Source organism: Muntiacus reevesi, chromosome 19, assembly GCF_963930625.1.
Source record: "Muntiacus reevesi chromosome 19, mMunRee1.1, whole genome shotgun sequence".
Lineage (NCBI taxonomy): Eukaryota > Metazoa > Chordata > Mammalia > Artiodactyla > Cervidae > Muntiacus > Muntiacus reevesi.
The window spans coordinates 21692657-21715924 of NC_089267.1; the positions used below are offsets into that span (position 1 = coordinate 21692657).

Below are 23268 nucleotides of genomic sequence, written 5' to 3' on the forward strand. Positions count from 1 at the left end.
ACATGATTTTACATTTTAGAAAAGCATCAGTCAGCCGTGGGTTGGAGGAGAAAACTGGTTCTTTACTACAGATAGTTTGAGAATTACTCATCTAAGCTTTTTCAAAATAGAATATTGGGGAGGTGGGAACGTGAGTACTGGAATTTGCATTTATTATATATTGGATGGAAAACCCAAAAGTCATTCATCATCTCTCAACCTCTCTGCTGATACATAATGAATAATTTTATTTGCATTCAAATTATTGAAGAAGTGTAACCAAGTCTGACCGCCTTTTCATATGAAAGAAAATAGTACAGCTCACTGCAGTAGTCTTGTCTGGAAAATCCCATGGACAGAGGAGCCTGGTAGGCTGCAGTCCTTGGGGTCTCGAAGAGTCCGACACAACTGAGCGACTTCACTTTCACTTTTCACCTTCATGCATTGGAGAAAGAAATGGCAACCCACTGCAGTGTTCTTGCCTGGAGAATCCCAGAGACGGTGGAGCCTGGTGGGCTGCCGTCTGTGGGGTTGCACAGAGTCAGACACGACTGAAGTGACTTAGCAGCAGCAGCAGCACTGCTGATGAAACTTCTACAGAGTGTTCTGTCTCAGTTTTCAACTATTTTCATAAGATTTTGCTTTTGATGTTTTATCTAGTATTATATGTGTCCTGTGCAATATGCAGTCTTTTTAATCATATTGAAAATATTTAGAATCTTTTTAGCTAAATAAATAAAGAAAATCCAATTTGCTTACTTGACTCAATGTTTTTAGCTGTAAACATGTAACACAGGAACTTAGCCGATCATTATTGGTTAGTTTTTTTTTTATTTTTTAAATACCAAATAAGAAATATTTGTCTGAAGAATATGTCCATTGAGGTAACATTACTTCACAATTACACTAATACCCCAGTTACAGATAACTCATTTCATTGTCAGAAGTTACTGTTAAATTGATTTTTAGGTTAATCTTCCCCCAGGCACAAATATTGTGTACCTTCAAATTGATGTGTTATATCTTATACTGGAAATACTGCTAAGAAAAAAAATGTTCTTTTCAGTAAAATTTGTGCATGTGCTTTATTCTAATAGTAGTGCTTTCTTAGGTTTAATGAATAGAATTTATAGTTATTTTGTACTGTTTTTATACACCTTCAGAAAATCTAGTCAAGTTGATTTTTCCTTAAATTTAATTGATTTTGCAGTTCTTTCTTTCCTGACTTTTCAGAAGCAAACTTATAAACATTTTAGTTTGTGTTCTTTCTAACCTTCATTCCATAAATCATTATATATTAATATTTATCAAATGTTATAGCTTTAAATATTTCATTATGTCAGCCTTTTGTGTGTGTGTGTTCATAGTTGTGGTTAAATCTAGTTTTAAGTGAAGAAACCCTAGATTAATGAAGAAAGACCTCACAGAATTTTTAATTTATTCCCAGTCTTAACCATCACACTTAAATCACCATATGTGAGGCCAACTTCAGTTGGATTGTAAATTATATGCTTGTATAAAACACAGTTCTTGTTCTCAAGGACTTCTACCCTAGTAGAGGAATTGCATGTCCAACTCGTCTATAAAACAGAATCAATTTTGAAATGGAAGTTAGTTGAGGTCAATTTTTATTTACTTATTTAAATTTGGAAGTCGTCTTGTATTTCTCAGAGTAGTACTTCAAAATACTGCTTTATGTTTGATTTGCTGCTTTTGAGAGTTCAGAGCATGAAGATAGAACAGTAAAATGGACTTTTTTTCCTCGTAAACTTTAAGCCCCTGGGGTCTGATAACACAGTTTTAATGAGAAAAGTAGATTAATTATCTTGAAGGATTTACCTTACTTTATATTCTTCACTCCCAGCCCTCCCAATGAGGAAAGTATTCTGAGATCAGGGATATTCTGTCTAGTAAGCATGCAGACATACTGGTTAGCACTTAATGTGCTGAAGTGAATAATTTCATATGTCAAGTGACTCTATATTAGGTGATAGTCTCTCCAAAGATGGGATTTAAGATCTGTCTAGTTTTGTTTTTATGGATAAAATAATTGAGATAGAGAATTGGAAAGTGTATATTGCTTCTTTTTGGAGTAACGTTACATAGGAAAGTTTCAATTTAATAGGACTTTTTAGTTTAGTTTTTTTTATGCAAACAGATTTTACTAGTGTAGGTTATATTCTCTAGAGCAGTGACTTAATGTTTTTGCCTGTGTGCATGCTCAGCCACATCAGACTCTTTACAACCCCATGGACTGCAGCCCACCAGGCTCCTCTGTCCGTGGAATTTTCCAGGGAAGAATACTGAGGTGGGTTACCATTTCCTCCTTTTGAGGATTCCTTAAAAAAAACTGTTTTTGACACTGTAATAAAAATGTACCATTCTCCAATAAAATGTAAGATGTAAATTTTGCATGTAATTTGAAATAATGGACAAATCCCTAAAGCCCATTTTTATATGTATACGTATATGTATATATGTGTAGATCTTACATATATAGACATGTATCTTTCATATATACACATAAATATAGCTATATATCTTTATTGAGATACAATTCACATATTATGCAATTCACCTATTTAGAATATATGATTCAGTGGTTTTCAGTTCATTCATAGAGCTGTGTAACCATCCTTATAAACGTTTTTTTTAATTGAAGTGTAGTTGATTTAGAAAGTATTAATTTATGCTGTATACAAAGTGATTCAGTTATGCACATCTATAAATTTCTTTTTTATATTCTTTTCTCATATGATTTATCATAGGATACTGAATGTAGTTCCCTTTTCTCCACATTCTTTCCACCATTTGTTATTTGTAGAGTTTTTAATAATGGCTGTCCTGACCACTGTGAGATAGTACCTCACTGTAGTTTTGATTTGCATTTCTCTAAGAAGTAGTGATGTTGAGCATCTTTTCATGTGCCTAGTGGCCATTTGTATTTCTTCTTTGGAGACATGTTGTTTGGAGACATATTTAGGTCTTCTGCCTGTTTTTTGATTTGTTGTTTACTTTTTGTTGTTGTTGAGTTGTTTGTATATTTTGGAAATTAAGCCCTTCTCTGTTGCATCATTAGCAGATATTTTCTCCCATTTTGTAGGTTTTCTTTCTTTCTTCTTTTATTTTATACAACAAATGCTAGAGGAACTTCTCTTGGCATGAAACACAAGATATGGAAAAGACCTACAGAAATAAACCCAAAACAATTAAGAAAATGGTAATAGGATCATAGATATTGATAGTTACCTCAAATGTAAATAGATTAAATGCACCAACCAAAAGACATAGACTGATTGGTTAGATGAAAACATGTGCATGTATGCATTCCACTTACCCCATCACTCTACTTAACCCCCTAAATTGTATGTAGTTATTTTATATTGTTAGGTTAATCATGTTTCCGTTATAGCTTGAAATTGTAATTATCTTTTATTTTTTGTCTGACTGTTGATTGTGAAAATTGATAAACATCTTTTACTGTTGTGATTATGTAACTGTTATTCACTTAATACCATTGTAGCATGATTGGTTAACAGAAAATAATAGAATTCTCTACCACTACAACTATCATTTAATAGAAAAATAAAATATGTGGTGTTTTGTGAATGATATTTTTTACTTAGCATAATGTTTTCAAAGTTCATCCATGTTGTCATATGTATCAGCACTTCATTCCTTTTTATAGTTGAATAATATTCCATTGTTTTTTATTTATTCATCCGTCAGTTGGTGGGCATTTGATTTGTTTCCCCTTCTTGGCTATTATGAATAATGCTTCTTTGAATATTAATGTACAAGCTTTTGTGTGAACATGTTTTCATCTCTTGTGTATGTGTACTATACCCAGGAGTAGCACTGCTGGGTTGTATGGTAATTCTATGTTTAACCTTTTGAGAACTGCCAGACTACTTTCCAAAGCAGCTGCACCAATTTACAGTCCCACCAGCAGTGTACCAGGGTACCAGATTCTCCATATCTTTGTCAGTACTTACTGTCTTTTTTATTTTAGCAATCCTAGTATGAGTGAAATATTTCGTGGTTCTGATTTGCATTTTCCTGATGGTTAATGATGTTGAGTATCACTTCATGTAATTATTGACCATTCATGTATCTTCCTTGGGGAAATGACTATTCAGATTCTTTACCCATGTTATTTTTATTTTTTTTTTTCATTTATTTTTATTAGTTGGAGGCTAATTACTTTACAACATTGCAGTGGGTTTTGTCATACATTGACATGAATCAGCCTTGGAGTTACATGTATTCCCCATCCCGATCCCCCCTCCCACCTCCCTCTCCACCCGATTCCTCTGGGTCTTCCCAGTGCACCAGGCCCGAGCACTTGTCTCATGCATCCCACCTGAGCTGGTGATCTGTTTCACTATAGATAATATACATGCCGTTCTCTCGAAACATCCCACCCTCGCCTTTTCCCACAGAGTCCAAAAGTCTGTTCTGTACATCTGTGTCTCTTTTTCTATTTTGCATATAGGGTTATCATGACCATCTTTCTAAATTCCATATATATGTGTTAGTATGCTGTAAAGTTCTTTATCTTTCTGGCTTACTTCACTCTGTATAATGGGCTCCAGTTTCATCCATCTCATTAGAACTGATTCAAATGAATTCTTTTTAAAGGCTGAGTAATATTCCATGGTGTATATGTACCACAGCTTCCTTATCCATTCGTCTGCTGATGGGCATCTAGGTTGCTTTCATGTCCTGGCTATTATAAACAGTGCTGCGATGAACATTGGGGTGCACGTGTCTCTTTCAGATCTGGTTTCCTCAGTGTGTATGCCCAGAAGTGGTATTGCTGGGTCATATGGCAGTTCTACTTCCAGTTTTTTAAGAAATCTCCACATTGTTCTCCATAGTGGCTGTACTAGTTTGCATTCCCACCAAAAGTGTAAGAGGGTTCCCTTTTCTCCACACCCTCTCCAGCATTTATTGCTTGTAGACTTTTGGATAGCAGCCATCCTGACTGGTGTGTAATTGTACCTCATTGTGGTTTTGATTTGCATTTGTCTGATAATGAGTGATGTTGAGCATCTTTTCATGTGTTTGTTAGCCATCTGTATGTCTTCTTTGGAGAAACGTCTGTTTAGTTCTTTGGCCCATTTTTTGATTGGGTCATTTATTTTTCTGGAATTGAGCTTCAGGAGTTGCTTGTATATTTTTGAGATTAATCCTTTGTCTGTTTCCTCATTTGCTATTATTTTCTCCCCATCTGAGGACTGTCTTTTCACCTTACTTATAGTTTCCTTTGTTGTGCAAAAGCTTTTAAGTTTCCTTAGGTCCCATTTGTTTATTTTTGCTTTTATTTCCAATATTCTGGGAGGTGGGTCACAGAGGATCCTGCTGTGATTTATGTCAGAGAGTGTTTTGCCTATGTTCTCCTCTAGGAGTTTTATAGTTTCTGGTCGTACATGTAGATCTTTAATCCATTTTGAGTTTATTTTTGTGTATGGTGTTAGAAAGTGTTCGAGTTTCATTCTTTTACAAGTGGTTGACCAGTTTTCCCAGCACCACTTGTTAAAGAGGTTGTCTTTTTTCCATTGTATATCCTTGCCTCTTTGTCAAAGATAAGGTGTCCATAGGTTCGTGGATTTATCTCTGGGCTTTCTATTCTGTTCCATTGATCTATATTTCTGTCTTTGTGCCAGTACCATACTGTCTTGATGACTGTGGCTTTGTAGTAGAGTCTGAAGTCAGGCAGGTTGATTCCTCCAGTTCCATTCTTCCTTCTCAAGATTACTTTAGCTATTCGAGGTTTTTTGTATTTCCATACAAATTGTGAAATTATTTGTTCTAGTTCTGTGAAAAATACCGTTGGTAGCTTGATAGGGATTGCATTGAATCTATAGATTGCTTTGGGTAGAGTAGCCATTTTGACAATATTGATTCTTCCAATCCATGAACACGGTATGTTTCTCCTTCTGTTTGTGTCCTCTTTGATTTCTTTCATCAGTGTTTTGTAGTTTTCTATGTATAGGTCTTTTGTTTCTTTAGGTAGATATACTCCTAAGTATTTTATTCTTTTTGTTGCAATGGTGAGTGGTATTGTTTCCTTAATTTCTCTTTCTGTTTTCTCATTGTTAGTGTATAGGAATGCAAGGGATTAGTGTGTTAATTTTACATCCTGCAACTTTACTATATTTGTTGATTAGCTCTAGTAATTTTCTGGTAGAGTCTTTAGGGTTTTCTATGTAGAGGATCATGTCATCTGCAAACAGCGAGAGTTTCACTTCTCTTCCTATCTGGATTCCTTTTACTTCTTTTTCTGTTCTGATTGCTGTGGCCAAAACTTCCAAAACTATGTTGAATAGTAGTGGTGATAGTGGGCACCCTTGTCTTGTTCCTGATTTCAAGGGAAATGCTTTCAATTTTTCACCATTGAGGGTGATGCTTGCTGTGGGTTTGTCATATATAGCTTTTATTATGTTGAGGTATGTTCCTTCTATTCCTGCTTTCTGGAGAGTTTTAATCATAAATGAGTGTTGAATTTTGTCAAAGGTTTTCTCTGCATCTATTGAGATAATCATATGGTTTTTATCTTTCAATTTGTTAATGTGGTGTATTACATTGATTGATTTGCGGATATTAAAGAATCGTTGCATTCCTGGGATAAAGCCCACTTGGTCATGGTGTATGATTTTTTTAATATGTTGTTGGATTCTGTTTGCTAGAATTTTGTTAAGGATTTTTGCATCTATGTTCATCAGTGATATTGGCCTGTAGTTTTCTTTTTTTGTGGCATCTTTGTCTGGTTTTGGAATTAGGGTGATGGTGGCCTCATAGAATGAGTTTGGAAGTTTACCTTCTGCAATTTTCTGGAAGAGTTTGAGTAAGATAGGTGTTAGCTCTTCTCTAAATTTTTGGTAGAATTCAGCTGTGAAGCCATCTGGTCCTGGGCTGTTTGCTGGAAGATTTCTGATTACAGTTTTGATTTCCTTGCTTGTGATGGCTCTGTTAAGATCTTCTATTTCTTCCTGGTTCAGTTTTGGAAAGTTATACTTTTCTAAGAATTTGTCCATTTCTTCCAAGTTGTCCATTTTACTGGCGTAGAGCTGCTGGTAGTAGTCTCTTATGAGCCTTTGTATTTCAGTGTTGTCTGTTGTGATCTCTCCATTTTCATTTCTAATTTTCTTAATTTGGTTCTTCTCTCTTTGTTTCTTAATGAGTCTTGCTAATGGTTTGTCAATTTTGTTTATTTTTTCAAAAAACCAGCTTTTAGCTTTGTTGATTTTTGCTATGGTCTCTTTAGTTTCTTTTGCATTTATTTCTGCCCTAATTTTTAAGATTCCTTTCCTTCTACTAACCCTGGGGTTCTTCATTTCTTCCTTCTCTAATTGCTTTAGGTGTAGAGTTAAGTTATTTATTTGGCTTTTTTCTTGTTTCTTGATGTAAGCCTGTAATGCTATGAACCTTCCCCTTAGCACTGCTTTTACAGTGTCCCATAGGTTTTGGGTTGTTGTGTTTTCATTTTCATTCATTTATATGCATATTTTGATTTCCTTTTTGATTTCTTCTATGATTTGATGGTTATTCAGAAGCGTGTTATTTAGCCTCCATATGTTTGAATTTTTAACAATTTTTTTTTGCTGTAATTGAAATCTAATCTTACTGCACTATGGTCAGAAAAGATGACTGGAATGATTTCAATTTTTTTGAATTTTCCAAGACCAGATTTATGGCCCAGGATGTGATCTACTTTGGAGAAGGTTCCGTGTGCACTTGAGAAAAAGGTGAAGTTGATTGTTTTGGGGTGAAATGTCCTATAGATATCAATTAGGTCTACCTGGTCCATTGTGTCATTTAAGGTTTGTGTTTTCTTGTTAATTTTCTGTTTAGTTGATCTATCCATAGTTGTGAGTGGGGTATTAAAGTCTCCCACTATTATTGTGTTACTATTAATTTCCTCTTTCATACTTGTTAGCGTTTGCCATACATATTGCTGTGCTCCTATGTTGGGTGCATATATATTTATAATTGTTATATCTTCTTCTTGGATTGATCCTTTGATCATTATGTAGTGTCCTTCTTTGTCTCTTTTCACATCCTTTATTTGAAAGTCTATTTTATCTGATATGAGTATTGCGACTCCTGCTTTCTTTTGTTCTCCGTTTGCATGAAATATTTTTTCCAGCCCTTCACTTTCAGTCTGTATGTGTCTCTTGTTTTGAGATGGGTCTCTTGTACACAGCATATATAGTGGTCTTGTTTTTGTATCCATTCAGCCAATCTTTGTCTTTTGGTTGGGCCATTCAACCCATTTACATTTAAGGTAGTTATTGATAGGTGTGGTCCCGTTGCCATTTACTTTGTTGTTTTGGGTTCACGTTTATACAGCCTTTCTGCATTTCCTGTCTAGAGAAGATCCTTTAGCATTTGTTGAAGAGCTGGTTTGGTGGTGCTGAATTCTCTCAGCTTTTGCTTGCCTGTAAAGCTTTTGAATTCTCCTTCATAACTGAATGAGATCCTTGCTGGGTACAGTAATCTAGGTTGTAGGTTATTCTCTTTCATTACTTTAACTATGTCCTGCCATTCCCTTCTGGCCTGGAGGGTTTCTATTGACAGATCAGCTGTTATCCTTATGGGAATCCCTTTGTGTGTTATTTGTTGTTTCTCCCTTGCTGCTTTTAGTATTTGTTCTTTGTGTTTGATCTTTGTTAATTTGATTAATATGTGTCTTGGGGTGTTTCGCCTTGGGTTTTTCCTGTTTGGGACTGTCTGGGTTTCTTGGACTTGGATGTCTACTTCCTTCTCCATTTTAGGGACGTTTTCAGCTATTATCTCCTCGAGTATTTTCTCATGGCCTTTCTTTTTGTCTTCTTCTTCTGGGACTCCTATGATTCGAACGTTGGGGCGTTTCACATTGTCCCATAGGTCCCTGAGGTTGTCCTCATTTCTTTTGATTCTTTTTTCTTTTTTCCTCTCTGCTTCATTTATTTCCACCATTTTATCTTCTACCTCACTTATCCTATCTTCTGTCTCCATTATTCTACTCTTGGTTCTCTCCTGAGTGTTTTTGATCTCATGTATTGCATTATTCATTTTTAATTGACTCTTTTTTATTTCTTCTAGATCTTTATTAAACATTTCATGCATCTTCTCAATCTTTGTCTCCAGGCTATTTATCTGTAACTCCATTTTGTTTTCAAGATTTTGGATCATTTTTATTATCATTATTCTAAATTCATTTTCAGGTAGATTCCCTATCTCCTCCTCTTTTGTTTGACTTGGTGTGCATTTTTCGTGTTCCTTTACCTGTTGGGTATTTCTGTGCCTTTTCATCTTGTTTAGATTGCTGTGTCTGGAGTGGGCTTTCTGTATTCTGGAGGTCTGTGGTTCCTTTTTATTGTGGAGGTTTTACCCAGTGGGTGGGGTTGGACGATTGGCTTGTCAAGGTTTCCTGGTTAGGGAAGCTTGCGTCGGTGTTCTGGTGCATGGAACTAGAATTCTTCTCTCTGGAGTGCAGTGGAGTGCCCAGTAATGAGTTTTGGGTTTATGTGTTAGGTGTGACCTTGGGCAGTCTGTATGTTGACGTTCAGGGCTATGTTCCTGCGTTGCTGGAGAATTTGCATGGTATGTCCTGCTCTAAAACTTATTGGCTCTTGGGTGGTGGTTGGTTTCAGTGTAGGTATGGAGGCTTTTGGACGGTCTCTTATTACTTAATGTTCCATGTAGTCAGGAGTTTTCTGGTGTTCTCAGGTTTTGGGCTTAAGTCTCCTGCCTCTGGATTTCAGTTTTATTCTTCCAGTAGTCTCAAGACTTCTCCAACTAAACTCTCCTCTGGGGAGGTCTTTGATTAGAAACTGGAGGCCTGTTTGCAGTGCAGTAGGGGATGCGGTCCTTGGGGCCGAGCCTGCCCCTTTCCCCTCCCCCCCTGCCTCAGGCGGGGCTGGGCTGGTCCACAGCCTGCAAGCTCTTCTCTGGACTTGTTCGGTCCCTTTGTTCTGCAAAGGGCGGGCAGTGTGTTTGGGCAGGTTAATTATCTCTCTTTTGCTGTCCCACAGTTTAAGTTGGTAACTCACAAAAGCTCCCTCTGATTGCCCTCAGGGCATTCAGGCCCGTCCTTACCCTAAGCAATGCCGCCCGTTCCACCCCTACTTGCTGGTGGCGGATGCGGGCGTCTGGGGTGCTTTTCTGCTGGGAGTTGCTTTTAGGCACGTAATCTGTGGGTTTTCCCCTCCCAGTCAGGTTGCCCTCCGAGATTCAAAACCTTCCTCCAGACCCGCCAGTGGGAGGGTTTCCTGGTGTTTGGAAACTTCCTCTATTAAGACTCCCTTCCCAGGACGGATCTCCATCCTTAGCTCTTTGTCTCTCTTTTTATCTTTTATATTTTGTCCTACCTCCTTTCGAAGACAATGGGTTGCTTTTCTGGGCGCCTGATGACCTCAGCTAGAGATCAGAAGTTGTTTTGGGAAGTTTGCTCTGTGTTCAATTATTCTTTTGATGAATTTGTAGGGGAGAAAGTGGTCTCCCTATTCCTCCGCCATCTTGGCTCCTCCCCCTCTTTACCCATTTTAAATTATTTGTCCTTTTATTATTGATTTGTAAGTGTTCTTTATTTATATGATTCAAGTGTCTCATCAGAAATATGGGAGATATATTTTCTTCCATCCTGTCAGTTGCCTTTTTACTTTGTTGATGACATCTTTTGAAGCACAAAGGTATTTCTTTACTTTTTTTTTTTTTAAGATTTATTGATTTATTTTATCTACAGCTACTCTGGGTCTTTGTTGCTATTTGAGGGCTTTCTCTAGTTTCGGGGAGCGAGAGCTACTCTTCGTTGTAGCTTATGGGCTTCTCATTGAGTGGCTTCTCTTGTTGCAGAGCGTGGGCTCTAGGCTCGCAGACTTCAGTAGTTGTGGCACACAGGCTAAGTTGTCCCCCATGCAGCATTTGGGATCTTCCTAGATCAGGGATCAAACCCATGTCCACTGCACTGGCAGGCAGATTTTTAACCACTGGACCACTAGGGAAGCCCAAGCACAAAGGTTTTTCATTTTGAAGAAGTCCAGTTCATTCTTTCCCCTTGCTTGTGGTTGTATCAGTTGTAGTGCTTTTAGTGTTATTTCTGAGAAACCCTAAGAAGGCCTAGAATAAATCATGAGGATTTATTCTTGTATTTTCTCCTAAGAGTTTTATAGTTCTAGCTATTAAATTTAGATGATTCATTTTGAAGTGGTTTTTATGTAAGTGTGGGAAAGATTTTTTGATGTTGACTGTTTTTAAAGTCTTTATTGAATTTGTTACAATACTGCTTGTTTTATGTTTTGGTTTTTTGGCCCTGAGGTGCGTGGGATCTCAGCTCCTCAACCAGGGATAGAACCCACACCCCAGGCATTGGAAGGCAAACTCTTAACCACTGGACCACCTGGGAAGTCCCCACATTGTTTTTTTTTTTATTAATTTATTTATTGACTGTGTTGGGTCCCCGCTGCATTGAGCAGACTTCCCATTGTGGTGGCTTCTCGTGCTGTAGAGTACATGCTCTAGGTGCGGGCTCAGTAGTTGCGGCACATGGGCTTAGTTGCCCTTTGTCACGTGGGATCCTCCCCAACCAGGGATCAAACCTTTGTCCCCTGCGTTGCAAGGTAGATTGTTGGCCACTGGACCACCAGGGAAGTCTTCCCACATTGATTTTAAAATTGAGCCTCAATTAAATCCTTGTTAGTACTCTATGTTATCTGTTCTACTGCTGTGTAGCTATTACTCCCCAACTCAGTGGCCTAAAGCAGCAGAATTTCTGTAGATCATGAATTCAAGAGGCTTAGCTATGTAGTTCCAGCACACAGTCTCTCGTGAAATCAGTCAGGATGTCAGTTGGTATTACAGTCAAATCAAGACTTGCCTGGGGATGGAGGATCTTCTTCGAAGATGGCTCACTCACAAGGCTGTTGGCAGAAAGCCTCGGTTCCCTACCACAGGAACGTCTCCATAAGGCTCTTTGAAGTGTCCTTGTGCTGTTGCACCTGACTTTCCCCAGAGCCTGTGACCTAACAGAGAGAGAACAGGGATGAAGCTAAAGTGCTTTTATGACCTAGTCTTGGCCATTACACATTGTCACTTCTGCCATATTAATTTCATTAGAACTGAGTCCCAGAATCCAGCCCAAGGGACTGGAAAATTAGGCACTAATTTTTTAAAGTAATATCAAAGAATTTGTGGACATATTTTAAGCTACCACATATACTTGTCAGTCTTATTAGAAGTTTTTTTTTTTTGTTTGCTGGGCCTCCGTTGCTTTGCGGGCTTTTCTCTAGTTGTGACGAGCAGGGCTAGCGCAGGCTTCTCATTATGGTGGCCTTTCTTGTGGAGCGTGGACCCTAGGACACGTGGGTTTCAGTAGTTGGGGCACCATGGGCTCAGTAGTTGTGGTTCCCAGGCTCTAGAGCACAATTTCAATAATTGTGGTGCACGGGCTTAATTGCTCTGAGTCATGTGGGATCTTCCTGGGTAAGGAATCAAACCCGTGTCTCCTGCATTAGTAGGCAGATTCTTTACCACTGAGCCACCGGGGAAGCCCGGTTTTATTAGAAGTTTTATTAGTTCCAAAAAACTGATGTTCTTTCATACTATATGCCCATGCTTTCATTGCTTAATAAAATAAGATGATCTCCAAGTCATTCCTTTTTTTTTTTTTTTCTATTGTTGTTTTTAAAGTCCCTGATGTTTCTAATCTAATCAGTCTTATTACATTTTAGGATCAAAACAAAGAAGAGGTGTATGTGTATCAGAAGTGTTATATTGGAAAATATGACAGAGAAATAACATGGTTTTAATTTGAATATTAAAATATTTCCTCCTTCTTCGTAAACCCGAAGTTCTCACAACCATTTCTCCAGTTCGTAGGAAGGAACACATGAGTAGTTATGTCTGAAGCTGTCTTTGAATACTTCCATGACCCCGAATGCTAGCTGCCTAGAGTGTTGATCACTTCTAACTCAAAACACAATTTAAAGTTAGCCATTAGCTCTGAACCCATTTTAATACTTTCCTTTGTAACTTTGGTTCCTCCTGCACACTTTGTTTTTGTAGGTAATGATTTTACATGACTTTGGAATTGGTCTCTAGGAGGACGCTGTGGGAGGATGAACACAGAAGAGCTGGAGTTATTGAGTGACTCCAAATACAGGAACTATGTAGCTGCAGTTGACAAAGCACTGAAGAATTTTGAATACTCCAGTGAGTGGGCGGATTTGATATCAGCACTTGGAAAACTTAATAAGGTATGTCTGTCTTGCTCATTTCATAAGAAGGGATAAAAATCAGAAATCAGAAATCTGCATCTGTATTTTCTGGATTTCTCTGAACCTTGAAGTAAAGAATTTAAAAACATAACCTCAGAATTACTTTTTTAAAATTCTCCAATCTAGAACATTTTCCTCTTTATTTTTTATTTTTTAATTGGAGGATAATTGCTTTACAATGTTGTGTTGCTTCCTGCCATACAACAACGAGAATCAGTTATAATTATATATGACTCCTCCTTCCTGAGCCCCCCTCCCCACTCCCTATCTCACCCCTCCAAGTCATCACAGAGTGCCAGGCTGAATTACTTTTGATTCTGCTATTTTACATCATTAATTGCATGCCTTTGTAGTTAGGTTTTTTTTTTTTTGCTTTTTTGAGGCCAAAACCACAACAGTACTTGAAAAATATAGTTAACCTATTATTACATATAAATGCAAGATTAGGAAACAAATATGCTAACCGTGAAGGTTAACACATTTTTATAATTGAGTATCAGATATGGTTCTGGAGTTCCTGGCAGCAAAATGAAGAGCTGCACATGGAAAGCAGTAACTGCTGTGTCCTTTCCAAATGGAATATAGCATTAAAGAAATATTTTATATCCAGGCAGTTCTTAGTTATAGTCAGTGCTTTTTACTAAAGTGACAAGCAGTTGCTTAGGCCTTGGAGCTAGGCCTTATGATCCTTGACATGTCTGGTTTTTATCCACTGTTAATACGGTGGCATCACTGTTCAACTCATAGCTTTGGATTTTGACCCCCCCCCCTTTTTTTTAAAACAGCTTGCATCAAAAGTTTCTCACTTCATACCCATAGTTTTGATATTGGGGGCCTCTTTAGGTTTGTTTTTAATAACATGTATTGAATACGAATACTTCTAAATATTAAGTGGACCAGGGGAACAAATAGGAAAGTGAGCTCTTCTCGTAACTATTTTAACATCAGACAGTTTATCATGCAGTTTGTCCTGAAATACACTTCAAGGACAATAGTTTTCAACTTTAATACTTACTATAGATAATTACTCTGATAATTTAAAAGAAAAACTTCCATTTTAAATGTGCCATGGATTTATCTTAAAATGATATGCACAAACTTCTTTTTGACATGTTGACTTCTGAAATTTATCATGTGAGGTTTGATAAATTCTCAAAATTTTTACACTATCCCCAAGAAATTGCATCTAAAAGTATGAGTTTGTTTAAAGGTAGCTAGGTTTTTATTTATCTTGAAGGGTCTCTTTTCTGAAGACTTAGTAGAAACTTAGACTTATAAAAAGCTTTTTACACTTTTGTAAAAGGCACTGACTATAACTAAGAACTGCCTGGATATAAAATGTATGTTTGGGGCTTCCCAGGTGGTACCAGTGGTAAAGAACCCACCTGCCAATGCAGGAGATGTAAGAGATGTGGGTTCCATCCCCGGTGTGGATGGAGGAGGAAATGGCAACCCACTCCAGTATCCTTGCCTGGAGAATCCCATGGACAGAGGAACTTGGTAGGCTACAGTCCATGGGGTCGAAAAGAGTCAGACACAACTGAGCGACTGACACACTACTAGCAGGAACTGTGTGTAAAAGCAGTTCATTAAACTTTGGAAATTAATTTGCCTAATTAAGTACATAATTAATTTTTTATAGTTATCAATATCATGAAAACAGATTTCACTGTATCCAGAGACCGCAACATAGGATATGCAGTGCATCAGTGAAACTTACCTAAAGTCATGGTGATACAAGGCAAGGGTTATATATGTATGAATTTGTTGCAGATAGTCTAAATATGTTTTAGTTTAAAATTTTATCATTTATTAATATACTAAATTTTCACCTTATTTATACAAGCTTTCTAACTCAAATGATTTTGGAAAATAGTGCTGTATTTTGCTTTATTAAAAACTTTTATTTGGTATTAGTAGAATTTCTTTATTGAAGCATTTTGTGTTAATAGATCATTAACTTTCCTTCTACAGAGGTACTGCTGGTAATAATTATTTATATTTTTCTTTCAAATATGTGTAAATATTGATTCTTTGCCCCTACATCTAAAATTCAAATTAATGTTTTAGAAATGGAAGGCAGCTAGTTTAAAAAAAAATTTTTTTGTAGTTGAATTCCTATTGATGTTGTGCCCTTGATTTACTTTGCATTTGTAAGTCTAATTTTATTTGTATTGGTTACATCCAATTTCAGACTGGATTGAAGGCTTGTAGTGGGAAGACCATTGAAAATGATATATCTAAGCGGACCTCAGACCCTTCAGTTTTTGACTTTTTTTATGAACTGGAAGGATCTAGTGCTCTGCTTTTGTACTGCCTTTGACAGAACATTCATTTTATATATTTTAACCCCAGTTCTTTATTTTCTAAAGTAAAGGACTTCTTTTGTGTTTCATCTCAATTCCAGTTCTCATCTATTGTACCATATTCATTCTGAATGTTTATTTTCTACTACTAGCATTTTGCCATAATACTCTGAAGAACTTCATTTATAAGTCTTCTACTATTTAAATAAATTAATTTCCTTTGGGTGGTATTTGTGAGCTTGCATCGTCTATAAACTCTACCTTGACCATCTTTTCTAAAGAAATGTGGCAGTTGAATAAATACAGCAATATCTATTTGTTCCTATTGGGAAATGAGTAAAAGCGAATGGACAAGTATAATCTCATGTGTGTTCTTGCTGTATTATGATATACTACTGCAGTGGTTGTTCCTCTTCCAACTACATATTTTTGTTGAGGTTCAGTTTTCTAAATATATTTCAAACAGTGTATCAAAAAAAAAAAAAAAGGTTGAAGGCTGTTAAAAGATTTGCAAAAATCTAAATCAGTACCTTTCTTCTGAGCAAATTTATTTTGGAAAATACTATTATTTTTCATTAAAATGTTATTTCTGTTTACATGTAACAAGTTGACTTTTTTAACAAATTAGTAAACATTTTTAAATCCTCAATTTTAATTTTCAATCTAGTTTTGCTAATGTAACTGACAAAAACAAAAGTTTTTTTACACCCTCTATAATTTTTTCTCCTTCGAAGTCCTATATCAAGGATTTTTTATAATACTATGCCAGAAAATGGAAGTAAATGAAATGCAATATTCTTTCTCAACTGAATTAAGATGTTTTCTTCAAGGTTTTACAAAATAATGCAAAATACCAAGTAGTACCCAAAAAGCTGACCATAGGCAAGCGCCTAGCTCAATGTCTACATCCAGCATTACCGGGTGGAGTTCATCGGAAGGCACTTGAAACATATGAAATTATCTTCAAAATCATTGGACCTAAGCGACTTGCCAAAGATCTCTTTTTATATAGGTGAGATAATTTTACTATGTATTTGCATGTAAGTAAAGTATTTTTAAACTTTTATATGTTTTTTGCAGTAAAAGCTAAACAATTGAAAACTCCCTAATGATGAAAGTTTTCAGTGTCAATCGTAATTATTTTGATAAAAAAGTACATTAGAAAAATTTACCTAAATTTAAAAGCATTGTGTTTTATTTATTTATTTATGGCTCACTGTGCAGCTTGTGAGATCATAATTCCCTGACAGGATCAGACCTGGATCCCCTGGAATGCAAGCACAGAGTCTTAACCACTTAACCACCGGGGAATTCCCAGTGCTCTGTAGTTTTACTGTGATGTATTCCTGCCTGGAGAATCCCATGGACAGAGGAGCCTGGCGGGCTGCAGTCCATGGGGTTGCAAAGAGTCAGACATGACTGAGTGACTAGCGCAACATTTAGAGATAAATGGGCTTCCCTGGTGACTCAGATGGTAAAGAATCTGCCAACAATTTGGGAGACCCAGGTTAGATCCCTGGGTTGGAAAGTCCCCTGGAGGAGGGCATGGCAACCCCCTCCAGTATTCTTGCCTGGAGAATCCTATGGACTGAGGAGCCTGGTGGTCTACAGCCCATAGGGTCACAGAGTCGGACATAAGTGAGCAACTGTCACTTTCACCTTTTTGTTTATCCTGGTTGGGATTCATTGGGATTTTAAAATATGTGAATCAGTGTTATGTATGTTCAGTCCCTAAGTTGTATTCAATTCTGCAACCCCATGGACTGTAACACACCAGGCTCCTCTATTCTGTATCTCCTGGAGTTTGCTCAGATTTATGTACTTTGAGTCAATGATGCTATTTAACTATCTCATCCTCTGCCAACCCCTTCTCCTTTGCCTTTGATCTTTCCCAGCCAGCATCAGGGTCTTTTCCAGTGAGTCTGCTCTTCCCATCAGATGGCCACAGTATTGGAGCTTCAGCTTCAACATCAGTCCTTCCAATGCATTAAATATTCATTCGACACTGAAGGTTGGATGTACTGGTTTGAACTCCTTGAAGTCCAAGGGACTCTCAAGAGTCTTCTTCAATACCACAATTCAAAAGCATCAATTCTTTTTTTTTTTTTCTATTTATTTTTGTTAGTTGGAGGCTAATTACTTTACAATATTGTAGTGGTTTTTGCCATACATTGACATGAGTCAGCCATGGATTTACATGTATTCCCCATCCCGATCCCCCCTCCCACCTCCCTCTCCACGCCATCCCTCTAGGTCTTCCCAGTGCACCAGCCCCGAGCACTTGTCTCATGCATCCAACCTGGGCTGGTGATCTGTTTCACCCTTGATAATATACATGTTTTGAAAAAGCATCAATTCCTTAGTGCTCAGCCTTCCTTATGTTTCAGCTCTCAAATATCCATACATGACTACTGGAAAAACCATAGCTTTGACTATACAGAACTTTGTCAGCAAAGTGATATCTCTGCTTTTTAATATGATGTGTAGGTTTGTCATAGCTTTCCTTTCAAGGAGTGCATGCTGTGCTTAGTCGCTCAGTCATGTCCGACTCTTTGCGACCCCATGGACTGTAGCCCATCAGATTCCTTTGTCCATGGGGATTCTCCAGGCAAGAATACTGGAATGGGTTGCCATGCCCTCCTCCAGAGGACCTTCCCAAACCAGGGGTCGAACCCATGTCTCCCACATTGCAGGTGGATTCTTTATCCACTGAACCACCAGGGAACAAGTGTCTATTAATTTCATGACTGCAATCACTGCACACAGTGATTTTGGAACCCAGGAAAATAACTGTCACTGCTTTCACATTTTCTCCTTCTGTTTGCCATGAAGTGATGGGACTGGTTGCCATGATCTTAGTTTTGTTAATGTTGTTTCAAGCCAGTATTTTCACTCTCCTCTTTCACTCTCATCAAGAGGCTCTTTAGTTCCTCTTCACTTTCTGCCATTAGAATGATATCATCTGCAATGTCTGAGGTTGTTGATTTCTCCCAGCAATCTTGATTTTAGCTTGTGATTCACCGAGCCTGGCATTTCACACAATGTACTCTGCATATAAGTTAAATAAGCAGGGTGACAATATACAGCTTTGTACTCCTTTTCCAATTTGAAACCGTTTAGCTATTCCATGTCTAGTTCTAACTGTTGGTTCTTGACCTACAGGTTTTTCAGGAGACAGGTAAGGTAGTCTGGTATTCCTGTCTCTAAGAATTTTCCAGTTTGTTGTCATATAGTCAAAGGCCTTAGTGTAGTCAGTGAAGCAGAAGTAGATGTTTTTCTAGAATTCCCTTGCTTTCTCCGTGATCCAGCAAATGTTGGCAATTTGATCTCTGGTTCCTTTGCCTTTTCCAAACCTAGCTTGTACATCTGGAAGTTCTCAGTTTATGTACTCCTGAGACTGAGCTTGAAGGATTTTGAGCTTTACCTAGCTCGCATGTGAAATGAGTGCAGTTGTCTGGTAGTTTGAACTTTTTTTGGCATTTCCCTTCTTTGAAATTGGTATGAAAACTGACTGTTTATGGTCCTAAGGCCACTGCTGAATTTTCCAAATTTACTAACATATTGAGTGCAGCACTTTAACAACAACATTATCTTTTAGGATTTTAAATAGCTCATCAGGAATTACGTTACCTCCACTAGTTCTGTTTGTAGTGATGTTTCCTAAGGCCTATTTGACTTTACACTTCAGGGTATCCAGCTCTAGGTGATGGACCACACCATTATGGTTATTCATGTCATTATGACTTCTTTTGTACAGTTCTTCTGTGTATTCTTGCCGCCTCTTCTTAATCTCTTCTACTTCTGTTAGGTCCTTACCGTTTCTGTCCTTTATCATGTCCATCCTTGCATGAAATATTATCTTGGTATCTCTAATTTTCTTGGAGAGATCTCTAGTCTTTTCCATTCTATTTAATAGTTTTCTTGTATTTCTTTGCATTGTTTACTTAAGAAGGCTTTCTTATCTCTCCTTGCTATTCTCTGAAACTCTACTTTCAGTTTATCTTTCTCTTTATCCCTTGCCTTTCACTTCTCTTCTTTTCTGTTATTTGTAAAGCCTCCTCAGACAACCACTTTGCCTTCTTGCATTTCTTTTTCCTGGTCATGGTTTTGGTCAGTGCCTCCTATATGATGTTATGAACCTCTGTTAATCATTCTTCAGGCACTCTGTCTACAAGATCTGATTCCTTGCATCTATTTGTCACCTCCACTGTATAATCATAAGGGATTTGATTTAGGTCATACCTGAATAGCCTAGTGGTTTTCCTTTCTTCCATTTAAGCCTGAATTTTCCAATAAGGAGCTCATGATATGAGCCACAGTCAGCTCCAGGTCTTGTTTTTGCTGACTGTAGAGAGCTTCTCCATCTTCAGCTGCAAAGAACGTAATCAGTCTGATTTTGATACTGACCATCTGGTGGTATCCATGTATAAAGTTGTCTCTTGGATTGTTGGAAAAGGGTGTTTTTTATGTCCAGCATGCTCTCTTGACAAAACTCCATTAGCCTTTGCCCTGCTTCATTTTGTACTCTAAGGCCAAACTGGCCTGTTATTATGGATCTCCTTCCCACTTTTGCATTCCAATCCCCTATGATGAAAAAGACATCTTTTTTTTGGTGTTAGTTCTAGAAGATCTTATAGATTTTCATGGAATCTGTCAACTTCAGCTTCTTCGGCATCAGTGGTTGGGATGTAGACTTGGATTACTGTGATGTAGAATAGTTTGCCTTGGAAACAAACCAAGACCCTCCTTTTGTTTTTGAGATTGCACCCAAGTACTGCATTTCAGACTCTTTTGTTGATTCTGAGTGCTATTCCATTTCTTCTATGGGGTTCTTGCCCACAGTAGTAGATGCAGTGGTCATCTGAATTAAATTCACCCATTTCAGTCCATTTTAGTTCACTGATTCCTAAGATGTCTGTGTTCACTCTTGCCATCTTTCGCCTGACCTCGTCCAGTTTACCTTGATTCGTGAACCTAACATTTCAGGTTCCTGTGCACCATTTTTCTTTACAGTGTTGGACTTTACTTTCTCTACCAGACACATCCATAACTGAGCGTCATTTCTGCTTTGGCCCAGCCACTTTATTCTTTCCAGAGCTATCAGTTATTACCTTCTACTCTTCCCCAGTAGCATGATGGACAGTTTCCAACCAGGAGGGGCTCATCTTCCGGTGTCACATGTTTTTGCCTTTTTATATGATTCATGGGGTTCTCGTGACAAGAATACTGTAATGGGTTGTCATTCCCTCCCCCAGTGGACCACGTTTTGTCAGATCTCATTATGACTCATCTGTCTCTGGTGGCCCTGCACGGCTTGGCTCATAGTTTCTTTGAGTTGCACAAGTGTCTTCACCACAGCAAGACCATGATCCGTGAATGGGTTTGAGTCAATACCTTTCATCAATTCTGGAGTCTTTTTAAATCACCTTTACTCTATATATTCTCTCTTCCTTTTTTGGAGCTGTGATTTAAAATATGTTAGAACTTTTCATTCTGGCTTCCCCATATCTTATCCTCTCTTCCCTTTTAGTTTGATGCAGTCCCACTTGTTTATTTTTGCTTTTGCTGCCTTTGCTTTAGGTTTCCTGTCTACGAATATCATTGCCAAGACCAATGTCAAGGAACTTTTATATATATATTCTCCTCTGTTTTATAATTTCAGGCCTTATATTTAAGTCTTTAATCCATTTTGAGTTAACTATTGTGAATGGCATGAGATAGGGATCTTATTTCATTCTTTCATATGTGCATATTTAGTTTTCCTGTCTCGTTCTTGACACCAGCGATGCAGACAGCTTTTTGTACATTTTGGTCAGCCTTGTCATGAGTTTATCATATTTGTTAGTCTTTTTAAAAACAAACTTTTGATTTCATTGATCTATTTTACTGTGTATGTTTCTTCTCTTTAAATTCTTCGTGGATGTTTTGAAAGTTGATGTACAGTAATAGGTATTTTTAATACTGATAATTACTACTCTTTGAAGAGCACTTTAAAAAAAAAAAAGAGAGAATTGCTCAATCAGTGTTACATGTAATAACTGACAGATTCCTTCCTTAAGGAAGGAACTCTTTCCTTAAGGCAAAACTTTTCCGTATAACTCATGCCTGCTTCTTTTTAAACAGAAAGCTTATTTTAAGAAACAACTAAAAAAAAAAAAAAACAACTATTTCACAAAGTTGCAGTGTATCTAATTTTATTAACAGTATGTTATATAAGAAGAATAAATTAATTCTAGAATACTATGTCTAAATATGGCAGACATTCTTACATACACATACTGTATGGAGTAAAATTGTTATTCTGTATTTTTTAGAGTATAGCTAATTTAAAAACTAGAATTTGTACTATGTTGGATTTTTTATGTTTTAGTAGTTTAATCTCAAGGTTTATGCTTTAGCATAATTAAATACAAATACTTTTAAAGTTCTGTAACCTGTTACATGTAAAACATATTGTGTTTTCAAGTTTATTTTTTTAATGTGATACAGTATACTAAGCTGTCACTAAGAACACTGGATGTGCAATTTGAGCCCCATAAAATATTAAGCCCACTCGCTAATACAAATCCTAGCGAGGGATTTTAGAGATGACAGCATTCAAGTGGCAGAGAATGACTGAGATCAACCAGTACCTTGTGAATAATAAGTAGGGAAAAGGAACAAGACCATTCTGTGAATATTTGCTCTGTCCTATCCAACTCTTTCTTATCCATGGACTGTAGCCTGCCAGGCTTCTCTCTGTCCATGGGATTCTCCAGGCAAGAATACTGGAATGGGTTATCATTTACTTCTCCAGGGGATCTTCCCAACCCAGGATCGAACCTTCATCTCCTGTATCTCCTGCATCTGCTGGCAGTTCTTTACCACTGAACCACCTGGAAATATTCATGGGAAGCCTTGTGAATATTTAGGAGTTAACGTTATTTAAAGGACAGATGGACGGAAAGTAGTCAGTGGAAAGAAACAGGAGTCAGAAATAGAAAATGTACCAGGAGGCAGAGCTCACCTGGAAGTCAAAAGGGGAATGAGTTTCAAGAGAAAGTTGTGGTGAATAGTATCAAATACTACAGATAAATGAAACAGTCAGGACTGAAAGTAGACCAACAAATCTGGCCTTTAGTAGAGAATGGTGATGATATTGAGAACAATTTTAATAGAACAGGTAGACGTATCAGAAGGTGATAGATGAAAGTGGTTTTTTTGTTTGTTTTTTCTCCAAGAGTTGAAGTAGGAAGGCAGCTTCAAGCCAGGAAGTAATTAAGATAAAGGTTTTAGAATTTTGTTGTTATTTGTTCTCTTTTTAGAATCATTGGGAAAGATTTAAGCACAGTTGTCAGTGGAGGAAGAAAGAAATTATATGAAAGAAAAAGTATGGTGGTTAAGGCAGGACCCTGAGAAAGGTCAATAGTGGACCCTGAGGCAAGGTAGCTATGAAGAGGCTGCTGCTGTAGTTTTAAGTCACACTGTACCTAAAGTTGAGGGCAGAAATGTGGGAAGTTGAGGGAGTTCCCACTAGATGACCTCTGTTTTCTGTATAAAGTAGGAGCAAGCCAGATTCTTAATTCATTTATTAAGCCCTTTGTAAAGGCAGGACTTGGTTTTAAGGTCTTAGGATACAGAAATAAAGAGAGCCATGGTCTCTTGCCTTTTTTTTTTTAAGTCCGAATTCAGTTTTATTTCACATTGATAGAAACCATGCAAAAGATTTTCTCACGTTACAG

General features: G+C 37.3%; 1 protein-coding gene across 11 annotated transcripts in view; it reads left to right on the top strand.

The window, feature by feature from the left end:
- Positions 1 to 23268, top strand: part of DOP1A (DOP1 leucine zipper like protein A) — a 132715-nt gene that overhangs the window by 27848 nt on the left and 81599 nt on the right. For all 11 annotated transcript variants that reach the window (XM_065911713.1, XM_065911712.1, XM_065911714.1 and 8 more), the window contains exons 2-3: positions 13030 to 13220; positions 16378 to 16559. In XM_065911713.1, coding sequence (XP_065767785.1) covers positions 13083 to 13220; positions 16378 to 16559 — 320 coding nt within the window. In that variant the 5' untranslated portion in view covers positions 13030 to 13082. The remainder of the gene's footprint in view (positions 1 to 13029; positions 13221 to 16377; positions 16560 to 23268) is intronic.